The sequence below is a fragment of the Fistularia commersonii genome, chromosome 36 (genome assembly GCF_037954325.1).
Source record: "Fistularia commersonii isolate RoL2024-O1a breed Wild chromosome 36, RoL_Fcom_v1.0, whole genome shotgun sequence".
NCBI classification, from domain to species: domain Eukaryota; kingdom Metazoa; phylum Chordata; class Actinopteri; order Syngnathiformes; family Fistulariidae; genus Fistularia; species Fistularia commersonii.
The window spans coordinates 1,606,693-1,625,065 of record NC_141319.1 but is presented as its reverse complement, the minus strand read 5'-3'; the positions used below and the strand labels follow the sequence as shown (position 1 = coordinate 1,625,065).

The 18,373-nt window shown below is 41.5% G+C and overlaps 1 protein-coding gene across 1 annotated transcript; it reads right to left on the bottom strand.

The window, feature by feature from the left end:
* Window positions 1–3,695: 3,695 nt before the first annotated feature.
* On the bottom strand, window positions 3,696–17,645 carry LOC147213285 (palmitoyltransferase ZDHHC14-like). Its single transcript, XM_086143121.1, has 9 exons — window positions 17,024–17,645; window positions 15,153–15,313; window positions 14,265–14,408; window positions 13,599–13,736; window positions 8,437–8,485; window positions 7,120–7,222; window positions 6,916–7,025; window positions 5,966–6,083; window positions 3,696–5,431 (listed from the first exon to the last, which is right to left on the bottom strand). The coding sequence occupies exons 1-9, from the start codon at window positions 17,287–17,289 to the stop codon at window positions 5,009–5,011; spliced, it is 1,512 nt and encodes a 503-aa protein (XP_085999247.1). The 5' UTR covers window positions 17,290–17,645; the 3' UTR covers window positions 3,696–5,008.
* Window positions 17,646–18,373: the final 728 nt, after the last annotated feature.

The following is an 18,373-nucleotide window of genomic DNA, read 5'->3' as shown; positions in this document are numbered from 1 at the left end:
GAGTATATACAGAGAAAGTGGTTAGCGAAGAAGAAGTGGGATACTGAGAGGACTGAAGAGAACAAACAAGAGTTCAGGGAGATGCAGCGAAAGGTAAAGATAGTGGTAGCAAAGGAAAAACAAAGGGCGTACGATGACTTGTATGCTCGGTTGGATAGTAAGGAGGGTGAGAATGATCTACACAGGTTGGCGAAACAGAGAGATAAAGATGGACAAGATGTACAACAGGTCCATGTGATTAAGGACGGAGAGGGAAATGTATTGACAGATGCTAGAAGAGTGATGGGAGGATGGAAAGAGTACTTTGAAGAGCTGATGAATGTGGAAAATGAAAGAGAGGCAAGGGTAGAAGAGGTGACTATTGTAGACCACAAAGTAGCACAAATTAGTAAAAGTGAAGTGAGAAGGGCATTGAAGAGGATGAAGAGTGGAAAAGCAGTTGGTCCGGATGATATACCTGTGGAGGTGTGGAAGTGTCTAGGAGAGGCAGCGGTAGATTTTCTGACTAGATTATTCAACAGGATCTTAGAGAGTGAGAAGATGCCTGAAGAATGGAGACAAAGTGTGATGGTGCCTATTTTTAAGAATAAAGGGGATGTGCAGAATTGTGGCAACTATAGAGGGACAAAGTTGATGAGCCATACAATGAAGTTATGGGAAAGAGTAGTGGAAACCAGGCTGAGAGCAGAAGTCAGCCCTTGTGAACAGCAGTATGGCTTCATGCCAAGGAAGAGTACTACAGATGCAGTATTTGCGTTTGAGAATGCTAATAGAAAAGTACAGAGAAGGTCAGAGGGAGCTGCATTGTGTTTTTGTAGACCCAGAAAAAGCATATGACAGGGTGCCAAGAGAGGAGCTCTGGTATTGTATGAGGAAGTCTGGAGTGCCAGAGAAGTATGTTAGACTGGTGCAGGACATGTATGCTAGCTGTGAGACACTGGTACAGTGTGCTGTAGGGGTAACAGAGAAGTTCAAGGTGGAGGTGGGACTCCATCAGGGATCAGCTCTGAGCCCCTTCTTGTTCGCAATGGTGATGAATAGGCTGACAGATGAGATTAGACAGGAATCCCCATGGACCATGATGTTTGTGGATGACATTGTGATCTGTAGTGAGAGCAGACAACAGGTAGAGGAAAATCTAGAGAGGTGGAGGTATGCTCTGGAAAGGAGAGGAATGAAAGTTAGTCGCAGCAAGACAGAATATATGTGTGTGAATGAGAGGAACTCGGGTGGAACGGTAAGGCTACAGGGAGTGGAGATCAAAAAGCTGGAGGATTTCAGGTACTTAGGGTCAACAGTCCAGAGCAACGGAGAGTGTGGAAAAGAGGTGAAGAGACGGGTCCAAGCAGGTTGGAATGGGGGGAGAAAAGTGTCAGGGGTACTATGTGATAGAAGACTATCGGCCAGAATGAAAGGAAAGGTGTACAAGACAGTGGTGGGACCAGCGATGATGTATGGACTAGAAACTGTTACAATGACCAAAAGACAGCAGGAAGAACTAGAGGTTGCAGAGATGAAGATGTTGAGGTTCTCTTTGGGAGTGACCAGGATGGATAGGATCAGGAATGAGTCTATCAGAGGAACAACACATGTTAGATGTTTTGGAGAGAAGGTCAGAGAAGCCACACTGACATGGTTGGGTCATGTACAGAGGAGGGATAGAGAATATATTGGTAGACGGATGCTGGAATTGGAGCTGCCAGGCAAGAGGTCTCGAGGAAGACCAAAGAGAAGATTTATGGACGTAGTGAGAGAGGATATGAAGGTAGTTGGTGTGAGAGAGGTAGATACAGAGAATAGGGTTAGATGGAGAAAGTTGACTCGCTGTTGCGACCTCTGACGGGAAAAGCCGAAAGAAGAAGAAGAAGAAGAAGAATTAACTAATACACGGATATTAAAATTCAAAATATAAGTGTAAGTACACACAAAATAGTTAATATTATAAATATTCAAGGCAAAACTCTTTTTGTAAAAATGCTGTTCATATACATTGTGACTTGTCCAATATAAATTAACAGCGGGAGTCTAATTTTAAACTAAACTTTATAAATAGACTGTTTGAAGGCATCAATGTGACAAGGTTAACCAACAAAGCAAGTTTCAAGGAAATACTTTAAGATTTGCTGTATTTTAGAAGAATCAAAATGAGCCTTAATGGTCAGATAAGAAATTCAACACAGGATTTCTGTTCCACCTTGAACTGACATGAAGGAGCACGCCTGGGCAACAGGATGTAACAGAAATAGAAATAAAATCAAAGGCTCTTCATTGTCATTGTAAAGCATTATACAGCAAAATAAAGTGGCTACTCCACTCTTGTCTTTGTACAGGTGTGCACACACCCGCTCAGATAAGAAAACATGGTAGAAACTCTGAGAAACTAGAACTAAATAGATACACAACGAATGGAATATAATGCGAGTACGGCACAGTGAAATTTTGTCTGAATTTTACATGTTTTGGTTGAAATATCGCACAGAGGGGTGGCAAGGTTATTGCACATGTAGAAGTAGAATATTGCACATAAGGGTGGCATTATGATTAAGATAAGATAAGATAAACTTTATTGATCCGCATAGGGGAAATTCCTTTGTCACAGCAGCATAACAGTTATAATGTCAAAAATGAGGAAACAATAAAATAAATATGAATATAAATATAAATAGAGAGACATTAGAATACAGAAGAAAGCAAGACATCCATGGATAAACAACAGCAACAACATCGGGGATGAGAATGGACAACATAATGGAACAGTAAAGGTGAAAAATACACAACCAGAACAAAACGACAATATAAATAGAGTGACAATAGCGATGACAAGAATAAAATAAATAAATAGAAATATCAAGATGCGTGCAGGCTGGGACCAACAAGGACAAAAAAGACAACAGATTTAGGGCATGACGTGAATGATTTAAGTAGTTAGGTTGTCGAAGCAACCACAGATGCACTCAGGGTGGTCAGAGTTGTACAGTTTGTTGGTCACGAGCACGAAGGAGCGTCTGAAGTGTTCGGTTCTGCACGTGGGTGGGATGAACCGTTGGCTGAAAGAGCTGCAGCCACAGCTCGTCTTGCAGGAGGCGGGAAAGACTGTCCAGGATAGCTCCTGGTTTGTCCTTCACCTTCCCCACTGCAGCTGATTGAAGATGGTCCAGGTTCAGTCCCACTACAGAGCAGACTTTCTTCACTTTTTTGTTGAACCCGTTGGCTTCACCGGTCCTGGTACCAACCCACCAGCATACTATACAGAAGGGTGCGCTGGTTACCATAGACTGGTAGACGGTCTTGAGGAGCCCGCTAAAGACACCAAACAACCTCAGTCTCCTCAGGAAGAACATCCTGCTTTGACCCTTCCTGTAGAGTGCATAGGTGTTGTGTGTCCAGTCCAGTTTATTGTTGATGTGGAGCCCAAGGTACTTGTAGGAGTCCACTATCTCCACCTCTTCCTGAAGTCCACAACCACCTCCTTGGTCTTGGAGATGATGAGTAGGAGGTGGTTCCGGTTGCTCCACTCAACAATACTCGCAATCAGACCTCTGTACTCCTCGTTGTCGTCATCGTTGATGCATCCAATGATGGAAGAGTCATCAGAGTCATCTTGTACAAGAGGGAATAAACAGGACTGACGTAATAAACTGGGGGGGTGTCAAAACTGTTATGTAAAAAAAAAACGTATGACACTTTTCTTTAAATCTTAAAAAAATTTATTTACATCCACACTTGTGAACACGACAACTGGTGGTGGAAAAAGAAATCATTGGCACATAGACATTTTATCTTTTTTTGCTTCTTTAGTGGACCAGATGTTACCAGCGAGCCAATCACCACACCTCAATTTGATGACATCATCAGTTACTAGGATACACAAGTTAAAGCTATGACGTTTACTTTTTTGCCCACACGTCCAAGAAGTTAGAGGTCCAGACATGAGGAATCACTGTATTGAAAGACAAACTTCAAGTGTTTTTGAGAGAATAAAATAGTTCTTTTAAACTATTTATTTGGGGGTTTCATTCTGCTCAGGTCGTGGAGGTCTGATAATCCAAAATATAAAACAATAAGGCATTTATAGTTTCTACCTCTGTATGACAAAGTTAACAATGTTATTCACAGTCTTAGCCACAGAGTGATTGAACTGATTAAAAAAAAAAAAATTGTAATTTTAACTTTGATTTTAATAAATGTTTTTTTTTTTCTGATTCAGATGAACTGGCAGGGAGTAGGAGAAAGTGAAAGCTCAGAGGGAGGAAGTGACATTTCAGTGGCAAGTACACAAATATGGACTCTTTGCTGGGGTGTTTCACATTATCTACTGAGTGTCATGGAAAACATGATGAAATGTTGGAATATGTGCGATTTGGCAACCACTTGGGACTTTTCAGGAGGAATTTTTAATGTAATTTCTCTCCAATTAAACTCGTGCCTTGTTAACTTTTAGACATTTTACTCAAGATCATGTGTATTGGCATCGAAACTGTTTATATCCTGGTCTGACGGACACGGGCTAAATGTGATTCGTGCTGCTAACAAACATGCAGGTGGACTGCAGTTACCACGTGCGCGTCACTCTTCTCGAAAACAGGCAAAAAATGTGGGAGGTGCATGGGAGAATCGGAGTGATTCACACTTGACAAAGTTTCAGTTGATTTAAAAGAGAATAGCGCTTTTGAGCAAATATATGCTTCCTCTTCGGGTTACTCTTTCTCAGCTGTCTTTCGTCCTTTCAAAGGTAGTGTTTTCAGCCACATTTACATGACAGACATTACGTTTATATTATCGTGAGTTGATTTTCGGGGTTAAACAATGGAGATGTCAGTAAATGCCCCACGTTTAAGGACCATTTGATTAGGCAGTTGTCCCAATTACCCTGAAACCAGGTTTCAGTTCACAGAATCTCAATTTTTGTGATGTTTCCTCGAACTCTTCCGTTCATATTTGTCTAAACATTCGGCGAAAACCATCTGGGCATTGCACTGTGAGGGGAAGATTTTACTTGATTAAAATGTCAGACGGAGCTGAGCTTAACAAGCCCTCTGACCGAGTCCTCGTGCAGAGCATCCTGGCTGGCGGGGTCGTATAAAGCAGTGGTGGCGGCCGGGTGGAGGTGGTTGTGCTGGGGCGGTCGGGCCGGGCAGGGCAGCGCGCTCTGAGGTGTCGTGCAGGGCGTCTCCTCGGGGCTGACGAAGTGGAGGTGGTGGTGGAGGCGCTGGTGGCAGTGGGAGTCGGCGGCGGCGTCCCTCAGGGTCAGTACGTCTCCGCCGCAGGATGGCAAAGATGGTTGTCCAGCGGCCAGGTAGGCGCACGTGCCCCCCAATGTGGCGGTCTTGCCCGGCAGAGGGGCCAGGACCACTGGGCTGCTGTGCAGCAGAGGGTTGGCGGCGGCCTGGAGGACAAACTTGGTGCTCTGGATGCACTGGTCCTGATCGCACTGAGGACAGGGACATGTTTTTTGTAGTTTCAGATTGTAGTTTTCAATAGTAATGACATGTATTTTTATATGTTAGGGCAGGGGTGTGCAATTATTGTAGCTGGCGGGCCATATTTCTTATTTAATTGTTAAGCACGGGCCAACTAGGTAGAATGTAAATTGAACAAAATGAAAATTGCAATTTTAATATTTAAATGTTTTTGCATTTTAATTTAACTTTAAATTCATTACACATTATTTTGTAGGTAATCATCCATACAAAATTAAACAAAAGGAAAAATTGAGGAGTTTCTAAGTTCACTATTGATTGAAAATACTGAATAAAATATTCAAACAAAATAGTTTGGCTGGCTGGATAATAAAGCAAAACAGGCCGTAATATTCCCAGGGCTGTTTTAAGGTGTTAAACACAGTTTGGGGTAATTTAGCAGGTCTTCATATTTCTGTTTTGCTATTTTTAATCTACATTTAAAGAGAGAAATTATTTGGTTATAAAAGAAATAAAAAATAAATGAAATGTAAATTTCCACCTACCATATGACTGCGGACCTGTGTGGACGCGTAGCTGCCGCTGCCACAGCCAACGCCGGCCCCGTTGGACTGTGGGATCTGAGGTGTATCGGCCCGAATCAGTCCTCGTCTGTCAATCAAACTGAGACACACACACACACACACACACACACGCACGCACACATGCAGGCACACACACACACACACAAACACACACATACACACATACACACATGCAGGCGCACGCATGCACACACACACACACACACACACACACACACACAGACACACACAAGTTTATTCACCAATTGTACAACGCACACAAGAATTTGTCTTAGTGTGACAGTGCTTTATAATGGTAAATGAGAAAAAAAAAGTTTAAAGAGGAAAAGGAAAAACTTAACTTAGCAATAAAAAGTGGCGCTTGAGAATATATACAATTTGAAAGGGATGTATACCCAATGAGAAAAAACATTGAGGAAAAAAAGCCATCAATTCCAAATTTTCTTGGACGGTTTTCTGCAAATCATCATTTTTGACACTTTTTTCATATTTAATGAAAAAAAGGGAAACCTTCAACATGAGAGAACTATAACATCTAGAGTAGATTTAGATCTTCTAAATAAACTGCCTTTGCCTTAGTACAGTTTCATCCATATTTTTATTGTTTCACACAGATCAATATGTCATGAAATAAATATTGTTATTTTTCAAAATTATATTTTTATAGTTACATTTTTGATTACGTATTAATATTTTTATTATATATTTATACATTATATTGATGTTGATTTTTATATATATTTTATTTTGATGCTTTTCATCTTGTACCCTTGGAGTAGGAGCTGCTGCTTGAACAAAAAGCAATTTCTCTTTGAGGATCAATAAAGTAACTCCGATCTCGATTCTGGTCAGCACAACAAAATATTTGTTTCAGAAAATATAGTTAGCCTCTTGACATGGAAATGGCTGACCTGGGAGGCAGAGGTCCGCACAGCGCTGCGCAGCAGTTGGTCAGGATATTTCCGTAGCTGTAGGGGTTGTAATTATCCTTCCCCCTCTTGGTGGACCAGGACCCTTTAATCTAGACCGGGTCGGGATCAGAATCGGGTGCAAAGGCAAGACAAATATGGATACAGTCTCCTGAGTTTCCCTTTCTTGAGGCCGCGTATACTCACATCTTCGTTGGTCGTCTGATTGGAGCTGATCAGGTAGGTGTGGAAACCTGACAGGCCAACGATGGACCAGACGGAGAAGAAACAAACCACCACCTCGAGGACGGTGGGAACCAGAGTCAAGGACGGGCACTTGTTCAAAACTAAACCGATTACTAGCCGGTAGTTGGGCGTGTAACTGTTCACTCATTTGTTCACGCATCTGGGCCATTTAAGGTCTCCAATGAACCTACTGCATGTCTGTGGAGGTTCCCCGTCATCCAGGTCCTGGTGAATTCTTGTAAAAATCTTCTTGTCGTGGAAACTGGACTTGAATTTCAGTTTTTCGATGCAGAAGATGCGTCTCGGATGAGGGGTAAAACGTCTTCAAGTGACGGAATTCAAGCCCTGGTTGCCGAGACAAGAAGATTTCGACAAGAGCCTACGGGATATTTTTTCCTGGAGGAAACCCACGCAAAAACAGGGGAGAACACGGAAACTCTGCACAAAAAGCCAACATGTCAGAATCCAACCAGGGACCTTCTTGCTGTGAGGGTGTGAGGGGGAAGGTCTCACCACCACATACCATCGCACCACCGATAAACATGTTCAGAACCCTGACCTTTGATCATGCTGGTGGTTTAACAGAATTTACTGACGTCAGCATTGCTAGTAATATTCTTGGTTTTATTCAAATTAGACTTAAGTTAAATCAGATCAGTGCAGAGTCTTGTGATATTTAACTAAATTAATACAGAGTTTATGGCTCTGAGTGTTTTTAGGATTTCGGTCATGTTGGTGCTTTGGTCTGCGACAGAACGGGATCTTAGGTTTTTATGTAAAGAGAATGGCATTTTTTAAACATGCAGACTGTGAAGCTATAACTTGGATTACAATATTATATTTAATCTGTGTAGTTGTGGCCTGATTTTTAGCGGGTGGACACAGGTTACCACAGTTAGCTCATGGCCAACGTAGCAACAACGCAATGACCTTGCAGAGCGAGACGCAGGGCGAGCTGAAACTTAATGACAGCAACAGATTCTGACCTTGGCAGTGCATGATGGGATGCCCCCAATGAATTATTGATTTTTTTTTGCAATGTCAACCTACAGAGATGGCATGGTATGAGAGCAATTGATTATAAATCAACCAATCAATCATACACATACAGGAAAGATAACGAGAGAGAGATGGTTAAACTTTACCCCTTTGTGTTGTGACAAAGTAAGTCAGCTACTTTGGACCCTCTTTATGTTTTCCCCCACGTACTGTATAAAAACTACAAAGATGGCCACTATGAGCGGACAAGCTGATTGGCTGCCCTCATTCAAAGGATATCTGGCCGGACTGTCTTTGAGCGCGCTCAGGAAACCCGTCCTGTTGGATCCTGCGGAGGAGATAAGACAGAAGGTTAGGGAGTCCATACGTCAGTGAATGTTTTTGGTTTTTTTTCTTTCCAACTGTTGACCCAGAGTGTCTATTCAAATTATGACGGGGCATTTAAGGGAGCAGAAGGACGGCTAGTCTGTCAGACTACAAACATGAAATCATCACGAACGTTACTTTATTGATTATTTGGGAAATGGGATGATGGGATGCAGCACATTTTTTTGTCCTGTTGTATTATAGATAGTAAAAAGATGGAGACATACAACCATTCACCCTCTCATTTATGCATATAGAAAGATTCAGCCATTCATTCATTCACAAGTGTGAGCAGGGTCTCCAAGCAGGGTCTCCAATGGAACTGCTGTTTTTGGAGGAAACCCACGCAGACATAAGGAGAACATGCAAAATGGTGGAATCCAACCAGGGACCTTCTTGCTGTGAGGTAGAAGCACCAACAACCACGGCGCATGTTTAGGTTTCAGAGGAATTAAAATTCAGAGTACTTTCTCTGACCACATATAAGTCTCTTTAACGTCACACATGCCAGGGAACGCTTACAATCTTGAATTAGTCTTGTGTGGTTGCTGAGTAGCTCACTGAAAGTCAGCCTCCTAGTGATCCAATTACAGCAACGCGAGTAAATATTCCGTAACTGCAACAGACTAGATAGAAACACTAAGTTCACAAACATCATCTCCATCTCTGATGTCCGTTCCTGGCTGGATTGCCTGACAGGATTAAATCACAAAAAAAGAAGGAAATTATGTTGCTTGGTAACCAAATCAAATAGAACTTAAAACTAATTTTATTTTATTTTTGCAACTCGGTAATGGTCCGCTGACGTGAGTTAAGAGCTGTAAGTGGGATATTTAGGTTAGGCGGCTGCTCTGCAGCAAAGGTCAGGAGGTCTCCAGAATCATTAGGAACCCCCCTCTGGGGACAGGGCGTTATCGACGGTGAGTTTACAGAGTTGAGGCCAGACAAGCATCGCATGTAAGAGTTATTCAAACGAGGTTCGGACAAAACAAACAAAATACTATTCTTGTTTTAAAAACATCTTGGGATCGGTTTCAGATTAAAATTAAAAGAAAAACCCTGAAATCTGTCCTTTTAAATATGCAACACTGTCGTCTTATAATCTTTATTTGCATTTTATTGTTATTATCTGATTCTAATTTCAAAGCGAATCCCTGATGATTTGCTTACTGAATCTTTAGAGGGATTATAAAAGGAATCAAGGGAACTATTTAATGTTATACTGAAAAAACAAATATAATTTTAAAACAATTTTAAAATCCAAACCAAGCTCTCTGGTGGTTTGGACTTTGAATACCTTTCTGCAACTTGAATTTACTGTGGGGAACTTTTTTTTTTTTTTTTTTTTTGTGCGTTGGAACAGCAAAGGGACCAGGACCTCAGCCCCTAGAAGCATTTTAGCTCTTACTCCTAGGCACGGTCTTTTACGGTTCTGTGGGAACTCATCTGACATTAGTGATTGGTGGAACTCATAAGCCATGCCCATTACCAGAAACGTCCCAGACACTTGCGTCATACCCGTCCCTACCGTGGTCCCTTACTGCCTGTGGGAATGCAAAACTAATAGGATCCCCTGGAGGAGGATATTTCCTGGAACTAAATTTGAGTGGGACTGTTCTTCAAACTGCATTCTTGGAAGTTTTCTGTCCGAAAGTGGCTAACAAGACCCGATAAAAGCTACTCATGATGTGGTTTGTTTTGAGGAAAATGATCTGAACAGGTCAGAATTTCCATACAATGTATTAAAGTCAACCCCAAAAGGCCAAGTCATAGGAGGTTGATCATTTACTTGAAAATATTTTTTTGTCACCACGACGCAGGGGGCGTGACGCGAAAAGCAAACTCACGTTAGCTCTTGCAAACGCGACGACGCGTCAGTTCCCAACCCCCCACTCGGCGTCAGGATGTTTTGTCTGTGCGTCGACCAGAATAACATCTGCAGATGTTTGTATTGATGGCTGTCTTCGAGGGGCCGCACGACTGCTGGGGGAAGCAAAAAAGAAAAAAAAACTCCCCCACAACAAGAGCACAGGGCTTCTGCTGTGTAATTTCACATCCCGCAGATCAAAGTCACGAAGCTCTGCCGGGTCTTTTTATACCTCGGCTGCTAAAAACAGCAAACAAGCAATGCAGTGTTCTGAGGGTAGACACGGGTTTATCGCAGACAGTCAGCTGGTTGTTACAGTCAGATAATGAGGCTGCCAGAGGCTCCGGCTTCATGACAGCAGGGTAAACAACCTCGGTGGCGTGAACACACATATTCAGGCAGACGAGTGTGACAGGAAGGATCGGCGGGCGCTTTGAGATCCAGACATCTGTGACGCATTTTTTTTATTTTAATTTTTTTTTTAACTTTTCCCCCCTAATGCGCCCTTTGAAATGTGAAGATTTTTTTTCACTTTTTATCGGCAAAGTGAATCAAGTATGCAGTTAAACACAACGTTCTAATACAAATCTAAAAGGCGGTGAATTAATTCATCCCAAAATAGGCCCGATCTAAGAATAAACTCGTCACTCGTGTCGTTTGATTTACCCGAAATTGACCCGAAACAAGAAAATTAATGGATTTAATCTGCCGACTCTCCACTGCTGGGAGACTGAGTCTATTCATCAAAAGAGAAGAGGAGCACAGGAGCTGGAAGCAAGTAAATACCGGTAGATATCATATGCTGTTTTTCCTGCCGGGCGCACCTATTTTCATTTTTTTTTTTTTAAAAGCAAAACTCCTTCACCGTCTAAGTCTTATCTTATAAGACTTTCCATGTTGGAACCAAGTTGTAGGAGTCAAAAAGAAATTAGTCTCACATATGTTACGAAACAGCTTTGGAGGCCGGGGATTGTCGATAACTACACTGACCTTGGTTGAAATCGGCGGGTTGAATTACCTCACCGATAAATCAATAATTGTCATCGGAGTTAATCCCATTGATTGTTTTGCTGAACGTATGTGTGTGTGTGCATGTGTGTCTTTGTCAAGCTTTTTAAATACAGACGGCTGGGAGGAAAATGACGCCCCGACTTTCTGACAGGCCGTCAATCAGACGGCGTCAGATTCCATTAACGCGATGAGCGGCTGCAACAAAGAAACAGGCCCAAATGTTCCCCCATGTTAGGGATAGAGGAAGCAACACAATATATATGTAGCTATATATACGTACATACAGTATATACAGTTATCCCTTGTTTATTGCCGGTGGTTACATTCCAGAACCAGACGCGATAAACAAAAATCCATGACCATATTTATTATTTAAAAGCTTTATGACCCTCCCCACACTCTTACTGCCCTCTATCCATACTCCTAAAACACTTCCTATATTCTTAAATGAAAAGAGATAGCAGGTTGATGTGAAACAGACATGCTGAATGCATGCTATGCTCAGGAGATGCAGAGAATGATACTACGGTTGCTGAGCCAGTCTGAGCCTACAATGGAGCTCAACCAATGCTCTGGTTGAGCGCCACCCTAGAAATATTTTTTTTATCATAAAAATAATTGTAATAATAAAGATATAAAAATCCAGGTATACATCAGCCACTTTTGGAGTATGAAACTGAATAAAAATTGATTTAAAAATTCAGATTTTTAACCCTCAATACTTTCTGGAGCGCTACAGTGCGTTCCAGTAAGTTGTGCTTTATTCCGAAAGGGCATTAGGAATGTGTCATTCAGACATTTGTCAGTAACGTGTGAATATCCTATCCATTTTTATCAGTTTGTAGAAACTGTGAGTTTTGTTGCTAATCATCTTGATATTTCATTTGGAATGAATAAGTCAAACAAAAAGCTGGGGCTTTGAGTCATTTCCTGAAAGATAATAATTCCCCATCATTAAAAGGATGTGGGTGAACACCAGCTGATGCAGACACGGGGCCACCGGCTTCCAAACACATGTGAAGTTCAATTACGAGGGATTAAATCAACCCATGGGAACATTATTTTTGGTCAAGCTTTTGAGTGAATTTTGCTGTTTACCCCGTTTGGGAACGCCCGCCGTCTGTGGAAAACATTAGCTAGAGTAAGCTAGCTGACCTAGCAGAGAGGTGCTAATATCCTTGTTCCTCAACGACAAGGACAACAAGCTGATGTGTAAGCTGCATTCCATCAAGACTATTCAATTTCAGTGATGGAAAACTCAATTCTTTTGTCTGACTCAAGTTTATAAGGGTGACTCAACGAGTCTTGAATCCATTTTTTGAGGCTACTCTGAGCTATTGAGTGAGTTGTTCTTTTTGCTAGTGGAAAGTGCTACTTGCAACTTAGCGCTACTAAGCAATACGTCGGAGTTGTTGTCTTTTTTTGTGAGTGGAGAGGGCTACTGCTACCGCTCTGTTATTCTTAGTTTGAAGCTCATAGCGGGGAGGGAAAGGGAGGACGAGTTGAAACAAGAGACCAGACTTCTTGTTCTTCCCACGGGGCTAAAACAGTGATTAAATTGTCACATTATCACAATCGTCAATAGTCTCTTATTCGCAGTCAGCTAGCTAGCAGTGGCAGGAATGAGTTAGTGAATGAGCTAATCACGGGTCAGTAAAATGTCTCAAGTTTTGAATGGTTTGTTCACGACTCACACATCACTAACTAAAATTAGTCAGAATTAAGCGTTTGAGTAATGAGCAACTCTGTGCAAACCAGCAGGGAGCTAGCTAATGTCCTTGTTGCTAGGCTAATACCAGGGGTAGGACCAATTGGTGAATGGAAATAGTTTGTCAGATTAGCCATGTATGTTGTCCATCATTGTCTTCTCTGGAGAAGAGAGAGAGGAAATGTCAGCCGCGGTTTTAATGGGGAATGAAAACATTGATCCAAAACAATGTGTTCATTTCTTTGAAGTTGACTTTGTTGCTAGCTGTCTCCGACGTAGCAAAATGGAATGGAGGTGATCAGCCTACTTCCTGCTTTCTGTGGATTTTGTTTTGTTGGCAAAAATATTCAGCATCAGGATCGATATCAAAAATATTATCTGGAGGTTTGACTCATCTCGGTGCCAGAGACACCTGCAGATATCCGCCTCACAGCGGTGGTTGACGCGTGAATCAGCGCAAAACGGAACAGGAGGTCGCGGGTTACTCACTGAGGATGACATGTGTGATGACGAAGGCGAAGATGAAGACAGTGAGGAAGGAGAGGGAGAGGATGAACAGGTAGAAGAAGCGGTAGTTCCTCCTTCCCACGCAGTTTCCCACCCATGGACAGTGATGGTCAAAACGCTCTGAAACATTGAACGAAAGTTTGAACCTCTTTCTTTTCCTTTTTGATAAATGTAACTTCATATAATCCTGAACTATAAAACCATTTACGCTCTCAATCCCACATCATACAGAAACATACGATCATTCACTTATTCATTCTAGCGTTATATAGACATACATCCATTCGCTCTTTCATTCACACATTCCCTTTTTTCTGGACAAAGCAGAAAGTCCATCATAACAACTTTCCATCAGATTGTTCTGCCTACAAATGTCACCGCCATGGTGACCAAAAGTTTAACTCAGCAGATTCCTGATTCGTTTCAAGTGGGTACACTTGAAACTTTCCCGTTTCCGTGCGAAGCCGAAGAATCATCCGTATTCTACAGCTTCAAGTCACAATTTTCAAAACTCGAGGCCCGACAACTTGTTCATTTAAAATGAAAACAAATGTGCAAGATGTGTTTCTCCCTTTGTTTTCAATTTCATGTTAACTTTTTGCCAACACCCCTGAAGATATTTGTCACGGACTCGCCACATTGACTGACCCACACAGTTGTCACAGAGGCTGCAGTGTGATGCCCGCGGAGGGCGGAAGATCTTGCAGGTGAAGCAATATTTGAGTTTGACCGTCTGACCATTGATGAGGACCTCTCTAGTGCGCGGCGGCGGACGCGAGCAGCCCGTGGCATCTGCAAACAAACACAGATCAACCGTTTCATCACACCTTGTGACTGAAGTAAGGCGTATCTGCGTGTGCATGAGTGTGACTGTGTATGTATGTGTGTGTGTGTGTGTGTGTGTGTGTGTGTGTGTGTGTGTGTGTGAGTGAGTGCCAGTCTGTCATGTCAGCAGCAATGCACAAAGTAAGAGATTGGGATCAAAGACAGTGGAAGAATGACATATTTTCTTTCTGGATCAAGTTAACCGATATGTAGCCTATTCCCTTTCTTTCTGACCAGTTCATGTCTTTAAATATTAAAAAAAATACTAAAGCTGTTACTTACAAATTTTAGTAGTAGTAGTTTCTATTTTTTGTTGCCAATTTTTTTAACAAGACATTTTAAAATGTGTCAGGTGTCCGATATTGTTATTTCTTTTTGGAATATTAAAGCTATAATGTATCAACAGCGCTACTGTTGTTATTAGCATGTCATTAATTGTTCCTGTTCAACCCAACCCTTTGTCACATGTATTTCCTATTGCTCTGTCCTCCTCTCTTGCTCATTCTCTTTCCACCCCAACCGGTCAAGGCAGAAGGCTGTCCACACTGATCTGAGATTTCTGCCCTGGCACAAGGCAGGGGTTGTAATTTTCAAAATAATTCATACAGAATGAATTTGATGAATGGGGAGTTTCTCCTGGCATCTCGTCTCCTTTCACCTGCTGATTCACAACGTGGAAAATCAGGGCTTTTGCAGTGTTTCCATGGTTACCGATCTGCTGCTCCAGGTCGGCCGCTTCGTCGGCAGTGGCTCGCGGTAGGACGCCGGGGTCGCTGAAGCTCGCCCGGAACAGCATCCCCATCACGAAGACAAACAGGATGCCGCCCACCGCCGGGATGGCGGGGGACAGGTGGGACGCCAGGAAAGGACAGCTGACGCGAGGAAGAACCGCGTTAGTCTCCATTATTTCATCCTTTCGTTAATTAATTTAATGAATAGGTCTTGAAAAAAACACACACAAACTCGCTGACAACGCGTCACAGTTATAACGCTGCAAGATATTAGCTGTAAATTGAAAAAATTTTTTTTTAAATTGCAGGAAACAACTTAGAATCTCTTGAAAAATGAATACAGATATTAAGAAAATGATCATGAAATATATATTTTTTTTATTTTTTGAAAGGTAAATAATATTTCTAACGGGAATGGCTTATTCAGGTTTTAGGTCCTCTTGTGTTTACAGACAACTGAAAATAATAACAATAATTATAATAATCATTTAGCCTTTATTAATCCCCGTGGGAAAATTTGTTCTCTGCAATGAAGCCATCATGGATGAACCATGAGCAGTAGGCTGCCGTCCACCAGCGCCAGGGGGGCAGTTAGAGTATCGAACCAGGGAAATGATTAAGATTTAAGTTAAGCTGAGTTAAGAATATATAATGAACTGCAAATGATCTTGTAATTTAATACAATTACTTTAAAGAAAGGTCAATTATATTTCGAAATGTAAAGGTTTTGTTTTGAATCTTCATTCAGAAAAAACAAGAAATATGTCTGAACTAGTTTACTAAAAATTGAAGGAAATAATTTAAAATCACTTGAAAATATGTTAAGATTTTAAAACAAACTGGAAAAAAACTTTTTCTATTTTATGTAATTGTTTGAAAGAAAGGTAAACTAAATTTTAATTATAAAGCTTTATTTTTTGCAAAACTTCATCAAATATAATAGCATCACTAATAAGACATTTTATTCAAGGCATCTGATGAGAACCAAGAAATACATTTCTCAACTAATTTATCAAAAATGGCAGGAAAAAATAGCAAAGCTTTTAAGAAAATTAAATGATTTTTTTTTTAATTTGATTAAATTATAAAAAAAGGCAAATTATTTTTCTTATAGGAGAGGTTTATTACTTTTCCAAGCTTTCATCAGAACTAACAAATATGTGTCTCAAGTTAAACTTGTTTTCTCGTAACAATAATATGCTTATTTGTGTTTTTTTTTCACTGTGGCCACTAAATACAAGAATGTCATCATACAGGGAAGCACGTTTCCAGACTGTATGTATGACAACAAACATTTGAAAATAGAAAACGGACTTACAGCAAATGAAACTTTAGACTTTTGACAGGAAATGCAATCTATTATAAATGGACTTCAAAGGCCAAAGGCAGTAAAAACGAACTTTCTTTTTGAAAAATGTGTTTACTATTTGTGTACACGTGCATAGAAAGTATTTTAGTGATACTCTTTATATGGCTTTTTTTTAATTGTTTTATACTGTATTTATACACACACACACATATATATGTGTTACTTATATATAAACCCATCTTACATGTCATACATTCTGGACTCATTACAAATCAACTGAACTATTGCAAGCCTTTTATTATTTTAATATTACTGATTATGGCTTACATCTTAAGAAAACTCAAAAATCCTATCTCAAAATATTAGAATATCATGAGAAGGTAATTTTTGTTTTTTTAATTGCATGACAGAAGATAAAGAACTTTATCACAATATTCTAATTTTCTGAGACAGTCCTGTGTGTAAGTGTAAGTGCAGATTTGCTGTGATTTGTTTGTTATGAAAAATGATTTCAAAGGTCAAAGGTCACCAGCGTTACTCACTCGAAGGTAAAGAAGAGCCCGCAGGTGAGGAGGATGAGGAGCAGGGTCAGGTAGAAGACGCCGCTCTGTCGCGCCATCATGATCCGCCCGTCGCAGTAGAACCGGTTCCTGCCCGGAAACACCTGCCATTTCCGGCGGGGGGTCCGAGTCGAGCCGGCGGGGGACGACGGTCCAGCACCGCCACCGCTGCTGCTCAGGGTGCAGATCTGGTTGTACTGGGCCCCCGCCTGCTGCGGGTCCGGACCCCCGGGATGGGTATGAGCCATGTCGGCTGGGCCGAGCGGATCCGGGGCTCCTCCGTCAGACCGGCCCCCGGGTCCGGACCGTCCGCTGTCCGGTGACCGGCGACGGGCGCTGCATTTTCAAACCGAATCGCCCGGGGTGGTGGTGCTGGAGGTGGAGGAGGGGGACCCCAAAACAAGCGCCCACGTCACGGGACAGCCCACTCCTCCCGGTTGCAATCCTCGGTCCGGTTCGTCGCAGAGCCGAATGTGATCCCGTCCCGATCGGCTGGAGGTTCTGGTGGTCTGGGGAGGAGAACGGGGGGAGGAAGAGGAGGAGGAGGAGGAGGAGGTGCGGAGCATCCCGATCCTCCGCAGCCTCCAAAGATCCTCCTCCGTGTGATCCTACACACATGAACCGAAACGGGAGCACTAAAAAAAAACGCACACTTGTTTTTTTAATGAAAACAAACAAAAAACAAACAAACAATAACCCCCCCCCCCCCCCCCCCCCCCCCGCAAAAAAAAAAATAAAAAAATTATTTGCTTATCTATCGTCATTAATTACATTCACCAGACTCTCTTTACATGGCTCTATATCTTGATTGAATTAAAACAATAACATTGAGGAAATCATTAAAGCTAATACAACACATATTTTCTCACATAATTATTGGACTTTCTTGATATAGAATGAAAAGCACAGTCATTAATGTAAGATATAATCTCAAAAAAATCTAAATTTCAAATCGCGTATTTAGATAAATGAACCCATAGTATATTCATTTTGATTACTTTCAAACAATTGTACTATGTTATTAATTTCAAGCACGCAAATAACAGTTGAGGCTTTGAAAATCCAAATTTAAAACAAGTTACTAATTGTTGCTTCGAGTAAGACCTCTTCATTTTTGTCTCCTTTGACCGAAATTCGTCATATTGACGATCTCTAATTCATTATGCACCGATGCCACAATTTCACATTTGAAGTGTGTTACAAATAAATGTCAAAATACGAGCTAGTACATTTGCCAATGTGAAAAATAATCAAGAAATAAATATTATTTACTAGACGTCGTCGCTTTTGACGAGGACTCCGAAACGGAACGGTTCTTTCGGTTCCGCACGG